The sequence below is a fragment of the Lipotes vexillifer genome, unplaced genomic scaffold, assembly GCF_000442215.2.
Source record: "Lipotes vexillifer unplaced genomic scaffold, Lipotes_vexillifer_v1.1 scaffold860, whole genome shotgun sequence".
Taxonomy (NCBI): Eukaryota; Metazoa; Chordata; class Mammalia; order Artiodactyla; family Lipotidae; genus Lipotes; species Lipotes vexillifer.
Window position 1 is genome coordinate 443,890 of NW_006789568.1, and position 20,698 is coordinate 464,587.

The window sequence follows — 20,698 nt, forward strand, 5'->3', positions numbered from 1 at the left end:
CACGAACCCGTGTCCCCTGCATCGGCAGGCGGACTCTCAACCACTGCGCCACTAGGGAAGCCCCAAGAGATGATTTTTGATACATGATATAAAGTTCTTTATGTAATTCTTGGTATATTTATATCTTCTTTATCTTACTCGTCATTATATTAGTTTATAAAAACTGTGCCATTACTCTATACATAACTGATGTGCTCTTCAGTTTTGTCACCTTCATTTTCGGTGAGAAGTGTATCTAGTAAAATGATTGATGAAAACTGAATGGTTGAACTTTGGAGCCTCATTGGACTCTGGTACATGGCAGGATTAATGCCATTTCGCATTCTATGTTTCATAAAAAATTTAGAGTTCTCTGCCCTTGGATTCTGGAAGTACACATTACCGGAGCATTTTCTGAGAGTTTTTACTGATTTTGTGGCCCAGTAATTGCAGGTGATGTACCGGCCAAATGCATCCCGAAATGTCTTGTTGAAGAGGGTGTAGACCAGAGGATTCACCCCTGAGGAAACATAGCCTATCCACACAAATATCTCCAGGAGCATTTTGAGAGTAGTCTGGTTGCAGGAATCACATAAAGCTAAAGTTATATTTGTAATAAAAAAGGGGCACCACATAAGCAAAAAGAGGAAAAACACAATCCCTAGAACCTTTGAGGCTCTCTGTTCATTGGAAATGGTATGCACTGACTTTTTTCCTACTGTGGACGTTCTTCGCATAAGTATGTCATCACTTGCATTGGGCAGGGTTTTGTCCTTGTGAGAACCATCCAGCATTGCCACTTTTTCTGGTGATGAGCAAGGTGTTTCATCCCTTTGGAAAACTGTGGACACAGTCAGCCACATTAGGCGTTGAGGTGGCTTGTTTTTGACCAAGTAAGCTTTCTTCTGTAAAGCATGGATAGTGAGAAAGTAGGTGACAATCATGATCGCCAGAGGTGTAAAGAAGGAAGCCAATGAGCCAAAGAGCATGAAATTGCCAAAACGATCCTTTGTCAGCCCACAAGTGATGTTGTTTGGGTTACCCACATCAGTGTCTATACCTTTAATAGGGATTGGAATGGCAATGCCTAAGGAAGAAGAAACAAGATAAATTGAGTTATTTTATGACCTTTGACTCTTAGATTAGGTCCTTTTAAAGTTTATCTTACTGACTTTACCCTATTAGTGTATTGTAATTCCTGGTACCCACAATGCAGAATCTGTCAAGCAATAAATCAGTGGAAGATTTGACAAATAGAACCTAAGTAAGCAAACCTGCTGTTTTTAAAGAGATTGGTTAGTGGTTTCAGTTTTATAATTAAAGCTTCCCTAAAACCATAGTGTATGCATGAAATAGTAGAGGATGTCTTCATTTATTCTCCATTTCTCATTATCTATTTTTGTTTGTTGATCTATCCCAAGTTAAGGAAAAGAATTCAGAAGAGAAGCTGCTTTTATCTTAATATCCAGTGTAGTTGAGCTAAAGAGACTTAAGAATACATTCATGCAATATCTTAATTCTGAGTAGATAGCTATTTTATAATCTGTGAGGTTACCCAGTTTCGTTTAACAGACAGTTTTATCTTTTGATATTTGTGAATGTCTTTTAACCTTTTCTTTCTGACTTCTTAGGGAAAACTCAGGGTTTATTGTTTTTTTTTCAAATGCTACTTAAAATTTGAGAGCGAGTGGATCATGAAATTTACTTGCTTTTTTAAAAATATTTATTTATTTTTGGCTTTGTTGGTTCGTTGTTGCTGCATGCGGGCTTTCTCTAGTTGCAGTGAGCAGGGGCTACTCTTCATTGTGGTGCACGGGCTTCTCACTGCAGTGGCTTCTCTTGTTGCAGAGCATGGGCTCTAAGCATGCGAGCTTCAGTAGTTGTAACACTTGGGCCCAGTAGTTGTGGCTTGCGGGTTCTAGAGTGCAGGCTCAGTAGTTGTGGCGCACGGGCTTAGTTGCTCCACGTCATGTGGGATCTTCCCCGACCAGGGCTCAAACCTGTGTCACCTGTATTGACAGGCAGATTCTTAACCACTGTGCCACCAGGGAAGCCATGAAATTTATTTTCAAGATTGAAGGTTCTTCTAATAAAAATGAAAGAAATGTACTTCATGCTAATTTTATTATACTTTAAATACCATGAAGTTGGTATTTAAATATGACCTTGTTTATTAGTGAAGTAGCTTATTAGCAAGATAGCACAAGGGTTAACCCTAATCCTTTCCCTTTGAAACAGCAAATACTTTAAAATAAGTCTGAATTAATTGATCTTTAGACACCTCTAGGAAGTATCATGAAAGAATTCACTTTTATGAATCTAAAAGTACTCCTGTCACCTGCATAGCCTTTTTATGGTAGCAAAGAGACCTCGACAAGAATATATTCCTCAAACCCTTTCTAATGGAGGCCACTGCTTTTTCTACTTTTCCTCAGGTATAACACCAGAAAGAGGATTCTGTATACTTTCTTTTCTACACTAGGGGTCAGCAAACTATAGCCCAACGGCCAAATCTGGCCTGCCTTCTGTTTTTGTAAATAAAACTTTATTGGAACACAGCCATACCCATTTGTTAATGTATTATATATGGCTGCTTTTGTTCTGCTGCAGAGTTGAGTAGTTCTGATAGAACCATATAGCATCTGTAAGACCAAAATATTTACTCTCTTGCCCTTTATAGAAAAACTTGGCTGGCCCCACCTCTACCCTGTTACTTCCAGGTAATCATTACACTGTTCTTTCCCCACCCCAAAGCACTTCCCTTTTAAAGTCTATTTAAGCTACTTATACCACTCTATTCTCCATCCAGATCATCTACCAACCTCCAGGATATATGTCTGTCTTCCTTAATGGTTTCGGCCCCTTGCTATAGTTTTCTATCCACTGTTAACCTTGCTATCATCTTCCATGACTTCATCCCATTTATTACTCTTCTAACACCTAATTTTATATTTCTTGAACTCTTCAACTCCAATGCACTCCTGAAGCCATCCATCCATAAGTCCACTTAAAACTACCCCATAGGGACTTCCCTAGTGGCACAGTGGTTAAGAATCTGCCTGCCAGTGTGGGGGACACGGGTTCAAGCCCTGGTCCAGGAAGGTCCCACATACCGTGAAGCAGCTAGGCCCGTGCACCACAACTACTGAGCCTGTGCTCTAGAGCCCGTGCACCACAACTACTGAGCCTGCATGCCACAACTACTGAAGCTTGTGTGCCTAGATGCTCCGCAACAAGAAAAGCCACTACATGAGAAGTCTGCACACCACAACGAAGAGCATCCCCCCCAACACCGCAACTAGAGAAAGCCCATGCGCAGCAACAAAGACCCAACACAGCCAAAAATAAATAAATTAAAAAAAAAAAACTGGCCCATATCGAAAATCATGAACTCTGATATTTCGCTTTCTTGTCCTGATACTCTTCATTACTTCTCTTTACAGTTATCTTGACATCTAGTGCATCCTTCCTTCTCTTTTTTTACATTCCATTAACTCCCATCAAGGCTCAGGTTACCTTCCCAACCAGCCTGTTGGTCAATGACATTTAAGTTTTCACTAGTATTTTTTATACCTTACCCTCTTATTCTCCTTTCGCCTTACTGTTGTCAGATGTTACCTAGAATAACTGTAAATTCAGAAGAAGAAAGTGAGCTCTTTTTTTTTTTAGCACTTTGCAGAATTTAAAAACTGAACTAACCTCATTATGTGCCTTTTCTTTTACAAAGTCACTAAATTGTCATTGGTTCTACAACACAAAGTGTGATGAAATGAAAATGGCATTGATCTTGGCCTTTGTGCTAAAAAGCTGTTAAGTCTTTAAGCCAACTGTTTAAAACCTCTAGGTTTCTTTTCTCATCTGTAAAAGGAAAAAGTAGATTTGTAAGATCTTTCTAAGCTGTAAATTTGGGGTCATCTTTTTATTCTTTTCTTCCTGTATACATATCACTTAGTATTAGTCCATCTTCCTGAGTGCAAAGATTCTTTTTCTTATTTATCTTTGTATTCTTAGTACCTAACATATCATAGGTACTCTATAAATTTGATCAATTTATAAATTCATGTCATCCAGCCTTGATTGAGGTACCAACAGGCTGTTTATTGGCTTGATTATATTTCAGTTTCAATGTTTTAATTCTCTTAAGGAGCCATTTCTCCTGTTTTCCCTCTACCTTTGCCCTATTCTCTCCGCCACCCCCCCCCCCCCCCCCCTCCCGCTCCGCCTTTCTCTAGGCAGTCCCACCCCCGCCTCCAGCCTACCCCAACACACACTGTTTCCCTTTCCTTCTCCCTTATCACACTGAGCTTACCAAAAAGGTATGGGTTGTTTGACATGAACTACTTTAGTTTTCCTTCTCTCCATTCTAAATTTTGGCAGTTGTCACCCATCCATGCCTTTTCCGTAGCTTCTTTTTTAGGGGCCTCTTCTATCAATCAGCCTCTGTCCCCAAAGCTAGCCTTTTCTCTTTACTTGCAGATACCTCCATTCTGAATAGAGTTTTCCTTGACCCTAATTTCTTCCCAAGCCAGACTAGTAACAGTCCTTAGTTTTACCTCCAAATTTTTCAAAAGAGGGTTGGCCTTGGTATCTTTATTCCAGGAACATAAAGGTCATTTTCAATGTCTTGCTTTCTTGTTTTTTACCCCCAGCGTTCTTTTTTCTGATTAGGGAGAGAAGTCACATCTTTTTCTTGCTTTCCTTTTAGCATTTTTAGGTCTCTCTTGATTTTTTTTCCTTCTTTGAATTTTTCCTTACTAGGAGAAAGTGAATCTGCTGGCAAACTGTTAATGATCATAGTAACAGTTGTGAATCTATTTGTTTTTCTGATACTAACTTACTTAAAAGATTTGAGTTATCATTTATGCTGTACTCCATGCTAAGATACTCTAATATAGCAGCTATCTTTGAGTATTAAACATGGGCACAGGGGCATAAAATAGTTTAGAAGAAATACGATTTCTCCCAAAAATTATTTCTGAACATCGTTTGTATATCTCTTAAAACTTGTAATTAAACATGTTCGAAACACTTAGACAGTAATGCCTTTAGTTTGCGTACATATTGGTTTCCAAGGTGAATATATGAACTCTGATACCTGCAAACAAAAAGTTTGGGTTCTTTTTGTTTTTGTTTTTTTTCCCTCTTTTCCTATTTATCTTCTTAGGTGTGATTTAAGATGCATTTCATTTTTTTTTAGTGTTGTTACTTTAATAAAATTTCAAGATTCTGCATGCTACCCAGACCTTAATGATCGGTTGACAAATATGAAAACTGTTTTCAGATTTAGTCTTCCTGCATGTCAAAATCAAGCCTTGAACTTTTCTTCTTTTTCACACTTTTTGCTGATAGTGTGCTTTAGAGGCTGTACGATGAATGTAATGTTGTGAGGAGCTTGTATTGGTGTAACAGTGTCTACCAGGCCTGGTAATCTCCTAGCCAAATGGAACCAAAGCCTATATACACCACCCCACACCCTGTAATTCCCCACATACCTATTGAAATTAACCACACCACTGTAATCTTGATGAATGCTGTAGCTCGTGAGTTATATTGATTGGCCTGGATTGGCTTTTTGATGGCTATGTAACGATCCACTGAAATGGCGCAGAGATGCATGATGGATGCGGTAGAAAAAAGAACGTCAAGAAATAACCAGGCAGGGCATAGAACCAGTGGGAGGGGCCACATAGCCTCTGAAAGAAAGAAAAACAAAACAAAAACATATTCTCAGAATGGCAACCTTTAATCTGCAGTTTCTTTTTTAAGTGATACATATTTTTTAACCTTTTTCTGTATTCATCTGAAATTTTATGACTTAAGCTCCAAGGTAATGTTTGACTTCAGATAATGGAGTCAGTAATATTAAATACATTTCTGTAGATGGTACCCTTTAAATACATTTTCTGTTTTGTATAATAATTACAGCTCTTCCTAAATCAGTTTAGCATTTTTAGCATTATTTTGACCTTTGCTCTTTTGTGATCTTTTAAAAATGTATACAGTGTTACAGCTGGAACTTAACCTTACTATTCAGATAAAATTTATTTTTAAGCTGCTATTGTATTTTTTTAAAAAAAAAACATTTACCAAATAGAGGAAGCAATATAATGTGGCAAAAAGAATATTAGCATGGCAGTCTCAGTGAGGCCTGGGATTTTGGCTCACGTCTAGCATTAACTAGCTATGATCCTTGTTTATAGCAAACTCTAATTTGGTGAAATAACTAAGTGGGATGACTTGAGTTTTCCTTTTGACAGAAATAGTTCTTAAATAAAGTTTGCAAAAGGAATGGCTTCAGATTATTCCAAAGAAAAATGGGTTGTTACCCTTTTGTTGTTTCCAATATAGTCCATCCTTCACTCCAAGCAAGGAGATGTAATAAGCAGTACAGACTTGGGTTTAAAAAGAAAATCTCATTATTAAGCATAATACTTTATTTAACAAATTCTTATTTAAAAAGCATTTATTCTATACCTCATACAGTCTGAAACACTTCAGAAATATTAACTTTTTAAAAAATTTCAGGTTTGTTGTATGATAGTTTTCCAATAAATTTACTTAGACGAGTATTTATACATATATGAATGTGATACATTATGCATTATACATATACTCACTACTAAATTTTGCAGTCTTAAAACAACTAAAATTTATTATAACGTTTGTCCTAGAGTATTTCAGTTAGAATCCATTTTACAAACACACACAGATTTTAGAACTTGCTATAAAAGCAAATTCCTCCTGTATAGAACAAATGTCATACATATGAGATTATATAAACCCTTTTTATGGTTTAATTGTATGTCCACTGACATGTAAACTACTTTTCTTTTCCTGGTTTTTGCGAATATATCTGACTTTGACAGGTATAAAATGATTGAGATAATTGAAGAGGGAACCAAGATAACTATCTCAGGATTTCAGAGCACCAAGAGACCCTTTAATTGTAAACTGTTTAAATTCAGGAAGCCTGGGTGTGAAGAAAGGTTAGTATCCTAGATCAAAAAAGGGCCATAATTTAGGGGAAGAGGTTTTAGATAGACTTGAATATATCTTTTTCAAGACTCAAGTGGGATCTCAGTGAAAAATATTTGGATACTTCACAAAAAAAGGTAGGTAGCAAAAAAAAAAGGTAGGTAGCAAGGCTGACAAACGCACCTTTTGGTGCCTTCTGTTTCCAGAGTTGGTATGTGGCATGCTTAATAGAAATATTAAAATATTTCTTTTTAAAACAAAGTCAGTATGAATTTTTTATTGAAAAAAGGATAAATGATTCCTTGGTACTTGGTTCCACGTTCAGCAGATTCTTTCAAAAGGATTTAAAGCATTAGGTGGAAGGACTAATTCATACTTTTAAGTAAATTACTGAATTCAGACTTTTCCTACTTCACTGAATTGGGGGTGGGGATAAGGGACAGAGATGATAAATTATAGTCATTGAGCTGGAAGAGACCTTAGAGATTATATCATTGATTTTGTGGATGAGTAAATTGTGGTACAATTAAGTCTTTGAATATGAGAGGGAGCATTTATTTAATCAAAATTTAAATGTTAATTGAAAGTGTTCTTTAGGGCCTTGCTACTCAAGGTGTGCTCTTCAGATCAGCAAGGATCAGCATCACCTAGGAACTAGTTAGAACTGCAGGCTGCAGTTGAAGGAAATACTCAGGTGATCTGTATGCAGATTAGTGTTTGAGAAGCACTGCTTTTTTGGAAAGGTTGTGTTTTGAGTTTGCTGGCGTAGGGTAGGCACTCAGAATTCCTCACAGAAACGAACTTATGGAAGACGCTCAAAATAAACAAAGAAATAAAGTATGGCAGAGAAACTTGTGTTTAGAATGAATCTAATCAATCAGACTTTCTCCCTCTTAGCCGTAGTGTTCAGTTTTCCTGTTAACTAGTGGTAAAGGACCTTGAACAAAGGCAGCAATGTACTCTTTGACCTGAGCTTAAGCAAACTTATGGTCTAGAGTGGAAAGAATCATACATGACAGATAGTTTTGCAGTGGAAGTTACTTGAAGTGAGGCTTCTTCTTAAACTATCCTGAAGTTCAGATTTAGAACTGAGTAGGAAGTAGAAAAATACTCAAGCCTAGAGCTACAACCAGAGATGTTAACCATAGTTAAGGATTTTAAAAGGCAGATAATTAATGTCTTATATCTTAGGCTTCCTTTTTTTAAATGCATGCTCTCCATCATCTTTCAAAGTGGGTTGCTAATAAATTTAAACTTGCCTATTTAGCTATTCTAATTATGGATTATATATTTTTTAATTAAGGTCTGGAAAATTCTAGTCATAAATCTAGTAGCCGTGAGTAGGAAGCCACAATAGAATTCTCATATGAAAAGTACATGTCTTTGGAATTGAACTGCCTGACCCACATACTTCTAATTGTGAGCTAAGAGGGAAAGCTCTTTAGTGCTGGTTTTAGTTAAACCTGTGAAACCTTGTTAGCCTCCTTTTCCAACATAATGAATTTATTTTATAAACTCCAATTTTGGAACAGATAGTGGATATTAAAATTAATGCAGATCATTAAAATTTTATTACTTGAGTGCTTTCTTAATTGATAACAGTAGAGATATTGAAACGTGATAGAGAAATTACTTTAAGAAAGAAAGAGACTGAGGTTTAGAATTAAGAGTGATGGATCTTTTTGATTAACCTTTATGATTCCAAGTTTCATGAAATACTAGTGAATAGAATGTTTTTATGAAACTAATATAAAAGTAACAGATGACTGCATTAAATAGAAATCTTTTATACAAAGCTAAAATAATTGCCTAAGTAGAAATTATGTAATGCAATAATTTATACAAGTTAAAAACAGTTCTAGACAATCTCAGTTTATAAAAGGACTTTTTCTAGCCCAGATATTTTCATTCTAAATAGTATTAATTTGATAGGCTCAAGGTCAGAAAAGTTTTTTACTATTCAGAGTAACTGAAAAAGGTTAACTTGGTATGGTGAGATAGGTTAGCTATTCAAAAACTTATATGTTATTTTTATTAGGAGTTTTAATTTGTTTTAAGGATTTATAATTTCATTTATTTGTTATAATGTATTATGTCTAACTTATTTCCATAAGAATGTAATGTATTATTTTAAGTGGAACATAAAAAGAAAGAAAGAATCTAAGGGAAATAAGTTATCAGGTACTTAAACTAAATTAATTACTGCTGGGGCTCTAAATTAGACTTTTTTTTTAATAAAAGCTAATACAGAAAGGGGAAGACATTTAAATTATATAGTATTTGTTGTCCCACAAAAAGAAAGCACACAAAATTTCTCTGAAAAACAAATCCCGGGCTTCCCTGGTGGCACAGTGGTTGAGAGTCCGCCTGCCGATGCGGGGGACACGGGTTCGTGCCCCGGTCCGGGAAGATCCCACATGCCGCGGAGCGGCTGGGCCCGTGAGGCATGGCCGCTGAGCCTGCGCGTCCGGAGCCTGTGCTCCGCAACGGGAGAGGCCGCAGCAGTGAGAGGCCCGCGTACCGCAAAAAAAAACAAAACCAAAAATCCCATTTCCCACCTCGTTGCCTTATCCACTTCATTAAACTCAAAGAGGAATTTACTTCCAGTAAGGTTTGAATAATGGCATTTCTTTGGGTGCCTAAAATAATTACAAATTGATAATTATAGGAGCAAAACAAGTCTTAGATGAGTCTTGGATCATGGACAGTTCGTTATTTATCTAAAAATATTAGTAGCACAAATATCTTGTTTAAAATGAAGACTTGTGTGCTGTAAGTACCATCATACATAAGGGGTGGTAGAACTGCCGTTCAGTTACATACGTTTCTATTTGTCTCCCAGGGAAGGTTCAGTAACTTCTTAGACCTATGTCTAATATCTTCCTCAGAAAAGATGTCTGGCAATCATTTCAAGGATTCATGCAAGTATTGGTTAAGACCCACATATTCTGTATCATTTAATATGAAATATAACCTTAAAAAAATATTGGGTTCTGCCTTGTCCCTAGAGAAAATTCTATGGCCCTCCTGTTAGATCGAGTTATTTAAGATATAAATGTTGTCTTTGCCAAATATTATAGTTTTGGTTGATATAATTTCTCATTTCATTTGAGAAAGCAGTGTAACAGAGGTTAAGAGTGTGAATTCTAGAATCAGTTCTCCTAGGTTCAAGTTGTATCTCTTCCACTTATTTATTCCTATGTCCTCTCTTGTAAAATGGGGATGATAATAATAATACTGATTTTATAGAGTTGCTTTGAGGATTAAATGCAATAATACATGTAAAGTGTTTAGAACAATATCTGGCATAGAGAAAGCGCTCAATAAATGTTAGTTCGTATTACTATTATTGTTTGACAGAAACTAGCCAACTAGCCCAACCATTAAAACACTCCCACTTAGAAACAATGAGCCACATCATCAGTATAAAGCCTGGTATGTTTGTCTTCCTGCCTGCTGTAGCAAGAGTGTGTGCATCCAGTTAAACTTAAAACTGTACTTCAGAAAAAGGGCATGAGAACATGTTTAACTGTTCGACTTTTAATTAAATTTGTCATGAAAGTATGCCTTTCACTAAAGTTGAATTTTAACTATGTTATATATGTGGCAAAGAAGCGTAAGTAACCTATGTGCATTGCCAAACATTGCCATGCCTTTTTGTTTGTTTTTTGTTTTTTTGTTTTGGAAAGTAATTGACATTAATCTCTGAATCTGGCACATAAAAGATTTCCCTTTTGAGGACTTAAAGACTATTTTTAAAGCCATTCCAAGAGGACTATGTTCGTTGAGGTAAATAGTTCATGCATGTATTGGAGCAGGACAAATCCTAAATGGCTCTAATGTCCAAAAAGGACATAGTTTCAAGTACACGTTTTTTTTTAATCTCAAATTCTTATGTTTCTATATTTATCTTCTGGAAAAGACAGACCTAGACCAGTGCTTAAATTTTTATTATAAAGCTTCTGCTTTGTTTCTGTTTTTCTTGTTTTTTCATTACATTTGAGCATATGAGGTATCCTGGGGTTAGATGTCCAATATAGTGTTTTAAGCGTTTCGAGTGATTTAATACTTATAAAAATTTTTCCTTGGTTTTTTAAAATTTCCGCTTTCCAAAAAGAAGTGCCTTTAATTGCTTTGCTCCCTCATTTAAGAATTAGGTAGAGCAGCATTTCACTGCATAAATGAATAACTGATTTTTTTTTCTTTTACTGCTATACATTTATCTCATCTCTGGTGAAACTCACATCCAAACTAAATCTTATATTTAAGTATATAAACCCTTTGCATGTTGTACTGATACTTGCCAATTATTAGTGCCTAAAACGTGCTGGGACCTACTTGACAATTTCACAAGCTATTGGCAATGGAAGATGTAGCGTAACCATTTTACAGACAAGGTGATTGAACTCTGATATGTTAAGTGACTTGTGTAAGCCAATACAGGAGAACCAGGATTCAAAGCCTAGGGTATCTTGCTTCAAACCCCCATCTTTCAGCCATTTTATACACCCTCTTTCAACTGTACCACAGATACTGTTTCAACTTACAGATCATGAGACATGGATTAAAACTTGTTGTAAATAAGCCAGTAATGACCAATGAATGACCAAATGCTGTATTTACTCCCTTTACATTTTTAATCATTTATTTCATTAGAGAAGGCAAAGTTCGGAGACGTTCTTAAACTGAATAATCTGTCTTTTTTATATCGGCATATGATGTTCTGTTTTCCTTTGCGTCATACTCAAGTATTTCTAACCTAGGCAACTTCAAGCCTTATGTTATAAGCTACTAATTTGTGATCATGATTTTTAAGAATTATAGACAAGACAGTAAAAAACTGGAAAGTAAAGGTTAAGTCCAATGCTCCCAAAGAGGAAGAAGTGACAGAAAAGTTGATGTAGCACAATTTGAAAGACCATGTTGTGCCTGCCAGTCGTAATAATCTTGGAAGAAATTCAAATAACATATAATCAAATATTTTACAAATTATTGGTTGAATAAAATGTTTCTCAGTGTGAAAGCCACTTTAAAATTTTCAGTGCTCTCCTTTTTTTCTTTAACCTACATTTTATTAGAATATAAAGTTTCAGTGTTACTTTCATTGAATTTCTGTGAGATAACTAAAATAACTTGTGTCATTCATAGTGGTAATTAGTTTGTTTATGTTTACAGAGCCAGGGACACTTTTGTTTGTACGGACTTCAGAAGTTCTGAAGACTGTCCCTATAATGAGAGAAAAATACACAAAATCTACTCCTGCATTTTAAGATTATAGAAATTCTTATAAATGCATTAATTTAGAAAGTCTTAGTATTTGTTAACACATGAAAGGCTATCAAAAAATCTTAGTATTTGAAGTCAGGTCCCCATTTATAATATGTGCAGTTCCCAATTTATGAATGCATCCTTTTGAAGCTTTTTAGAGGGCAACATGCATTTTCTCATAGAAATAGAGTAATGTTTTCAATAATGAATTAATGCAGTAACATTTTAAATAGTGGCAAAGTTCCCAGGTTAGTTTATTTTTAAAAATCTACTGACCTTTCTATATAGCTTAATTACTGATAGTAGAAGTGTTTCAGTCTATGAAAGAGTTTATTTTGTAATTAAAAATTTACATTTTAAAGAAGGAAATGAGGTTAAAAATATAATAATTATTTCAGACATAGGAAGACATTCTACATATTTTGTGTTAAAATATGTTGGATTTTCTGCTGACTCATAGCTAAGACTATCTTGGGCCCCAAATATTTAAATATAAACTTAGTTTTCAGCTGCTATATACCTACGGTTTTCCTGTGGAATACATGGGATTATCACTGTTGTCTGCTTTTGTGTTTTGTTTGTCAGCTTACTTTAATGCCATGAAACTTTGCCTTTTAAGATTCCTTAACTGTTTAGCTGTTGATTTAAGTATCTACCACAGTATTTTGCAAAGACTAATAGATGTTTGATGGACTCATGGATTTTAAAGTTAAAATTCACTTCAATCTCATTTATTCAGCATAACGTCAATTAAATTTTGTGGTAGTATGAGACGAGCATTTTAATATTTTTTGTACGCCTAGCAAAGCACAATTTAAAGAGTGATTTGACACACTAAACTATTGTGTGCATGGAGATAAGAGTTTGAATCAATGCCTATACAGTCTTTACCATATATGCATAAATGTTCCTGCATAATCCTCATTTATTTCTTTTAAACTTTATTCAGAATTAAGATTGTTTAGGTTCTCCTTTAGAGTAAGATTTCTTAATTATTTTCCATGGTTATGTGTAGCACTAGATTATTCAAAAGGTTGCAAATTTGTAAAAGGGAGGGGTATAGACAGGCAATATTAATGATTAGAGAGTCTTCTAAAGCAGAAAACCTTATTCATTACTGCATGTCCTACCATAGAACTTAAAGCCTGGATAAGTGTCGATTTAGAATGGGAAGTTTTAGCCTGTCACCATCTGATTAAATGTGGGGGATCAAGTACTTACTCTTAGATATCTTTCTGTACTTACTTATAAAAATGTAACATTTAAACCTGAATACAATAGTTTGAATGGCAGTTTTTCTTCACCTTCTAATATATATTCTAATTAATTAATTTTACTTCTATAACCTGAAATATTTTTATCTTCACCATATAAGCAATTCCAAGAAGCCCTATCTGCTACAAATAATCATTTTTTCTTAAGCAGTTAATGAATGGAATATCAATTAATGTCAAGCATTAAATAAGTTAAATATTCTCTTAATGCTGGTTCTTAAAAGCCCTCGTAATTCATCATCAGAATTATTTGTGTTTACCCAAATTCTCTAACTAGAGATGATATGCATGAATAGGAAACTACTTATATCATTTTAATATCGTTATCTTTTTATCAATATTACAACTAAGATTTCAGTTCTAATTATATTTTAAATTATTGTAATGACTCAGGTTTTGATCCCTTATTTTAGTAACTTAGAGGTCTGATTCCTCTAACATATATCAAGGACACAAATGGTCAGAAATCATAAAAATTAAACAGATGGATCATCTCTTGAGATGCTCTGAGCCAGACCATTCCTTCATCAACTAAACATAGTTTTCTGTTAACAAGACACATGTGTAAGACTTGTGTTTAAGTCTTAAGTACACAAACTATAAAGAGATATAACAAGATTTTTAAGAACAATTCCAATTTAAATCGGGGTTTAGAGATTTATACTGGAATTTAGTGATTCAAAGACCTTATTATTAATAATTAACCCAGCACATTAACTGTCACAGCAGTGTCCTAGATATTGCTTTATCAAGAAAAAAAAAGTACTAGTAATGGGGTAAAGTATAGGTCTGTTCTTCACAATAATTTTTAGGTAATGTATGCAGAATATATGAATATTGCTAACTTGGATGACTTTTTAAATGATTTTGTTAGGTGGCTGAGGAGGGAATGGAATTGTTTCCAAGAAATTATTTTTTGCTCTTTAAAACTGATTATCAACCATAGAAAATGATGAAAAATGAGGGACTGTTTACTCACTGTACCTTTAAATAGTCCAAGTCCATTTTTAAAGATTAAATGAGTATCTGTTTCTCTAATAGTATACCATAGTTCGGTGGTTTGATGGCAGGAACAAAGTGAAATACTTACCAAACATTATTGTCAAGAGGGCAATCGGCATCACAAACAATCCAACCAGCAAATCAGCCACTGCCAGGGACATTAGGAAATAATTGGTAGCATACTGTAACTTTTTCTCCAGTGCAACAGCCAGAATAACGAGGATGTTTCCACCAATTGTGGGTATTATCACCGTGAGTATCAGAAGAGCTGCCCAGTGCAGCTTATTTCCCTGTTCCTCAACAATCTGTTTCATTTCGTCTGGTATCGATTCTGTCTGTAATCCAGACCAGTTAGAAGAGATTACATGGTCAAATGAGCTCTGCAAAATGTGCTCAGAAATTGTGCGTTGTTCGAATATTCTATAAGAGAGAGCCATTCGTTGTTTTTCTTTAATTTGTTCCGATTCCAGACAGTGGTCAGCATGGTCAGTAGCTAAGCTGGTCATCTGCGTTTTTAAGCCTTTGTACCCATGCCAGATACTCAAGGCCAAAGTTGACTCCTTCCTTAAAAAAAGAATTTCAAGTTCTATAAAATGAGAGCATACATACATTTGTCCATGTCTCTAGGTAAGGCCCGAGTGTTTAGTATTCTGCAGAGGTTCCAGTTTCAGAAGGCTTAGTGAAAGAAACTGATAGCTGTGAAAAAAAGACTATATTTTTGGTTTCTCTCTCTCCCTCTTTTTTTTTCTTGTAGTGGTGGAGTCGAGTTTGAATTTGAATGCCAGAGAGTTCCCCCTAGATATAAAATACGTCAGTTGCATTATTTTATTTCTTTATTTTCAAAACCCAGTTTAAAAAGTTGAATTTATTAGTAGCCCCTCCCTTCTCAATAGGTCTCTTGTGCATTTGTGACAATGCAGCCAATCCTCATAAACGTATGCCTGGTATGCTCCAATTAATGAAACGAGATATATTAATTTTTTCAGTGGTATAATAAAAACCTAGGTGTTTCCTGACCCTTGAATGTCTTTTTACCTTTACTTTAGAATACGTACAGAAGATTAGAAACATCAGAGCACCAAATAGTTCTGAATAGAACTTTTCTTACACACTGGCCATCTACCTAGAAACACTCCAAGCCCCCCTAACGTATAAATAAATGATTTACCAGCTAGGAATCCTTATTTGTAATTGGGTTTTGTCTGAGCAGGTTTATTTTAATACTGATATGAATGCCATTTTTATAAAACATTTTAGAACTCCTTTAGTTTGAAAGAAGGGGAGAAAATAAGTATTACTAGAATCCAGATAATTGTTTTTACTTATTTCATCTTTCAAAGAAAGCATGTTTCTGCAACAAATATTTTCCAAATTTATCACTTTATGTTTATCACTTTATGCCAAATTTGAACCAGTTCTTTTTTGGTTTTAAGTAGTAATTTTTTTCTTAACCTTCCCAGTTTCCGAGGAAAGGAGGGGAAGCTAAGAGGAAGCTTAAATCATTTATTCATAAAATCTACAAATCCCACATTAAAAATCTCCCCTTTAACATTTGTAAATTTTTCATTTTGGTTTTTTTAACCACTGAATAGAAATAAAAGATTATGGTAGCAGAGTTTGTGAAGAAAGAAAAAAAGAAAACTCTTTAGATCAACTCTATATTTATTTGTTAAATACTTACCTCTTGCTTGCTCTTCACTCTCCCAAGCATGTCATCTTATCTGCTCAGTAGACCAGATGCTGCTGTGACTGAAGTCCTCCTCCCATTGACTTATTCTGAGCCTCCAGCACTGGTGCTTGAAAGCAATGAAACAAATGTGTTGTATAGCTGTAAGCGTGCCAAGGAGGTTATTTCATCTTTGATACATTCATTTTTAGAGAGTAGCAGCATTCATTATAATTCATAAAATCACTAGTTAAGTATGTTGAACCAGTTCGTGACCCTTCTTCAAGTTATATTCTTAAGAGCTCTCTTTAATATTGGGGGGACTGTAATAAACTCTGTCATTTTAGCTTAATGTAGTTCTGTTTTAGATTAACCCTAGGCTGTTTTTCCCATTTGAAAAAGAATAAGATACAATCTAGAGATACTAGAGCTTTAATTCTGTGAAGGTTCTGCCCAGTGAACCTTAGAGTGATTTCCAGAGCTCTAATTTCTACCAGTGAAACAAGATTCTTATCCAGCTTTTATGCCTTTGTTGTGGAACACAATTAATTTGCTCTGGTTACAACCTTATATAGAAGAACACAGAAAGGTTTGAATTCTACATGCTTACATAAGTTTTAGAAGAGACTTTTTCATTGCTTGCTTTTAAAAAGATGGCCTCTGGATTTGGGAGTTGGTTCATTGGCAGTTTTTTTTCACAGATACATTGGGGAAAGTATGTGATATATAATGAAAATATATTTCTGCCTTATTTCAGAAAATTAGTGTAAAAGGCTTATCAGCTATTCTATCTGAGTTTTCCTTAAACTGTAAGACTAGCTTAGTACTAGAACTTCAGCATTCTCAAGGTTTCCTTTTAAAAGGTCATCATAGGGGACTTCCCTGGCGGTCCAGTGGTTAAGACTCTGCTTCCATTGCAGGGGGGCACGTGTTCGATCCCTAGTCAGGGAACTAGATCCTGCATGCCATGTGGCAAAAAATAAATAAAGATCATCATAGATTGCTCATGTTTTTTAATTATTTAATTACTTCTACATTGGCAACAGCATTTATGCCCTGTTTCAAATTTATATTCCTTACCTTCTGTGAAAGTTATTGGAAAATATTTTGTTCATTTCAGTTCTACTGAGCACTTCAGATTTTATTCAATATTTGTTTTATTTTAACTCAAAATTCAATATTTTAGAAAAAATATTTACTAAGAATTTTGGGTGAAAACGAATAAAATAATCCTCAAGAACAATCAGATGGATTTTAATGTGCCAGAATTTCTCTTCAGGACTATGAAAATATCTTAAAATACTGCTTTATTCTGAACCACAATTTGACCCCTATGCTCATGCAGGCAGATAGGTATCTGCAAAACAAGTAATGTCACATTGAAAATAGCATCATTATATTTAATGAAAAGACTTGTATGAAAGAAACCTTCATTGATTTGTGTTTACAGATAAATTTATTAAAATATTCATTGAGTATATTATAAAAATACCAAACATTATTATTTTATAATACTGTGCCAATGCTGACCCTTCTAACCCACATTTACTCACTTTCTTTTTTTTTTTATATTTATTTATTTATTTTATTTTTGGCTGAATAGGGTCTTAGTTGCAGCACGCGGGATCTTGGTTGCAGCATGTGGGATCTTTTCGTTGTGGCGCACAGGCTCCAGAGCACGCGGGCTCTCTAGTTGTGGCTCGCATGCTCAGTAGTTGAGGTGCATGGGCTTAGTTTCCCCACGGCATGTGGGATCCTAGTTCCCCTGCCAGGGATCGAACCTGCGTCCCCTGCATTGGAAAGTGGATTCTTAACCACTGGACCACCAGGGAAGTCCCTCACTTTTTTTCTTAAAACCTTAACTAAAAGTAGTTAAAATTGGTTCTTGGAATGTTTTTATTTTATTTTTGTATTTTTAGTTAGTTTAATGGCTAAAGGACATAACTAACTAGAACAACTGCTTATTTGGCAACCTTGAGTTATTAGAAGCATAGCTGATAATGGGAGAGAAAGCAAAATAATAATAATAAAAGGGTAGATGATGCTCTCAGTTGGCAAATAACTAAACCTGTGTTCTGAAACCTCATGCACATTAGGCAGAAGGCTGTCTGTAAGTCCCCACTCCAAATTTTTTTGCTCTAAACACACTCACAAAAACTTCTCTCCCCCATCTTTAATGAAAACAAACATTTGCACATGGTGGTAAATCTAAATAGTACAAAAGAATATCCATTGATAAATTCACTCTTGAGACGGTTTTTTTGTTGTTGTTATTGTTTTAATATTTGAGACAGTTTTAACAAACACGTTTCCCTCCCTTCTCCAGAGTAGAGTAACAGATTAAGAGGTGGACAAGCACTTTGGTAATAGCAAATGGGGCCAATTAAAAAACAGGAATTAACAAGTGTAGGTGTGTAGGTCTACTCACAGTAGAGACTTGTAGCTCTCATAACTCAGCCCTCCACAACTCTGTGGTATAATAATTGATATCATAGTGGTGACTACCATATATTTAATAAAGGTTAAATCATCAGCTCTGTTTTGGATGACAGGAATACGTGAAATGCATTTTTTTTTAATTTTCATCCAAAATGACAAAAAATATAAAAGTATGATTCTAAATGGTAGAATGAGATTTCAAATATCTGGAAACTTTATTTGTGTAGAATATCTCATTTACCAAGAACTCCAGATAAATTAATTCTTACTAAAGTAGCTTAAAGGTCAGACTCAAACTCTAATCTGACCATAACCAAAACACCTAATTGGTGCCTTTTTTTCTAAAATACTTATTTTTATCCCTGATGCCTTTTAATTTATTGAACAGATTCTGTCTTCTACTTAAAGGGACAGTCTAGTATCTTTTATACGTTTAGGAAGACAACTTAAATATCAGTCAAAGATATTTTTTATCTCTCAGTCATAGTATCTTTCAAACACTAACACACTAAGGAATTTTTGACAATATGTGGATTGTGTCCACTACATATTCAGTCATTTGCGAAGTATTCATTGAGTTCCGTTAGCTTGTGGAGGTACAGTGATGAACAAGATAAACATTTTCTGCCTTTATATCAATATAATTTATAATTTTATGAGGGTTGCAAACGCATATACTGATAATTATAATATAGATATGGTACAGCTAAGACTAACTCACTTCAACAGGGCCCTCGGTGCAGCTCAAATATTTCTTGGCTTTTTTTTTTAATTCCTTTCTTGTTCACTCTCTTTGATGAGATCAGTGAAAGAGCTAAAATTTCGCTCATTCTTCCCTGATGACTGAATTTACCTCTTATTATTACTTTTTAATTTATTTATTTATTTTTGGCTGTGTTGGGTCTTGGTTGCTGTGCACGGGCTTTTTCTAGTTGCGGCGAGTGGGGGCTACTCTTCCTTGTGGTGCGCAGGCTTCTCATTACGGTGGCTTCTCTTGTTGCAGAGCACGGTCTCTAGGTGCTCGGACTTCAGTAGTTATGGCACTCATGCTTCAGTAGTTGTGGCACGTGGGCTTAGTTGCTCCACGGCGTGTGGGATCTTCCCAGACCAGGGCTTGAACCCATGTCCCCTGCATTGGCAGGCAGATTCTTAACCACTGCACCACCAGGGAAGTCCCTTACATCTTATTTTAATGAAAGACTTAGACCCATCTGAAAGCTCTGTCACCTTTCAACTTCTTAAAATGTCTTTCTTTTCATCCATCCTATTGTTTGGGATCATGTTGTCATTCCTCTTTACCATAACTAACTTCTGCTTAAATCCTTAGTCCCAACTCTTTATGGTAATTCTTTGCAATCTTGCTGAATAAAGTATCTTCTTTTTCACACATAGAATCCATGCCTTGAATATTCATTTCCTCAGCTTTAACTTCTTTCTTGCAGACATGCTCAGGTTTACAGTTAATAAAAAATAAAACCTTTTCGTTATCCCTTAAGTCTCTTTCCTTCATCATTTGACTTCTTTAGAGAATTGCCTATCCTTTTTCCTTCTTACTACCCACCCAATCTATAACCCTTGTAATCAGATTTTTATCCCCAACATTCTATTAAAATAACTCTTAGAAAGTCACTAATTAACACCAGTTGTTGATTTTGTGCAGTATTCATCACTATTGACTGAGCATTTCTCTTTAAAACTTGTATCTTTTTTTTTACTTCAAAGACACCTTATCCAAGGGCCGCTGGGCAGGGCTGGGTTTGGGTTGCGTTCCGGTACTTTGGACCGCGGGATTCCGGGACCTCGAGACCCCGGAACCATGGCACCCGGCACCCCGGTGCAGCTCCGGGCGCTGGGTGCCCGGGAGCCGTTAAGAGCGGCCTGTCACCGCTGGGCCTCAGCCCATCGCCCCAGTTCTAGGTTCTGTTCCATGAACACAGTCTGCTCCGCCGCCTGCAGGTCCCGTGTTCAGTGCGGCCTGAATATACTACACAGACTGCGGTCGTGAGCTGGGTCCGTGCCCTGCAGTTTGCAAGGAACAGCTGCAGCTGTCAGAAGTTCTTTTTTTTTTTTTTTTTTTTTTTTTTTTTTTTTTTTT

The 20,698-nt window shown here is 35.5% G+C and overlaps 2 protein-coding genes across 3 annotated transcripts in view; one reads left to right on the forward strand and one right to left on the reverse strand.

Moving 5' to 3' along the window:
* Positions 1-20,698, forward strand: part of PSMD1 (proteasome 26S subunit, non-ATPase 1) — a 107,365-nt gene that overhangs the window by 35,802 nt on the left and 50,865 nt on the right. The gene's annotated exons all lie outside the window — the stretch shown is intronic.
* On the reverse strand, positions 137-15,293 carry HTR2B (5-hydroxytryptamine receptor 2B). The gene is made up of 3 exons (XM_007462739.1): positions 14,587-15,293; positions 5,472-5,672; positions 137-1,066 (listed from the first exon to the last, which is right to left on the reverse strand). Exons 1-3 carry the CDS (start codon positions 15,107-15,109, stop codon positions 177-179), a joined length of 1,614 nt encoding a protein of 537 aa, XP_007462801.1. The 5' UTR covers positions 15,110-15,293; the 3' UTR covers positions 137-176.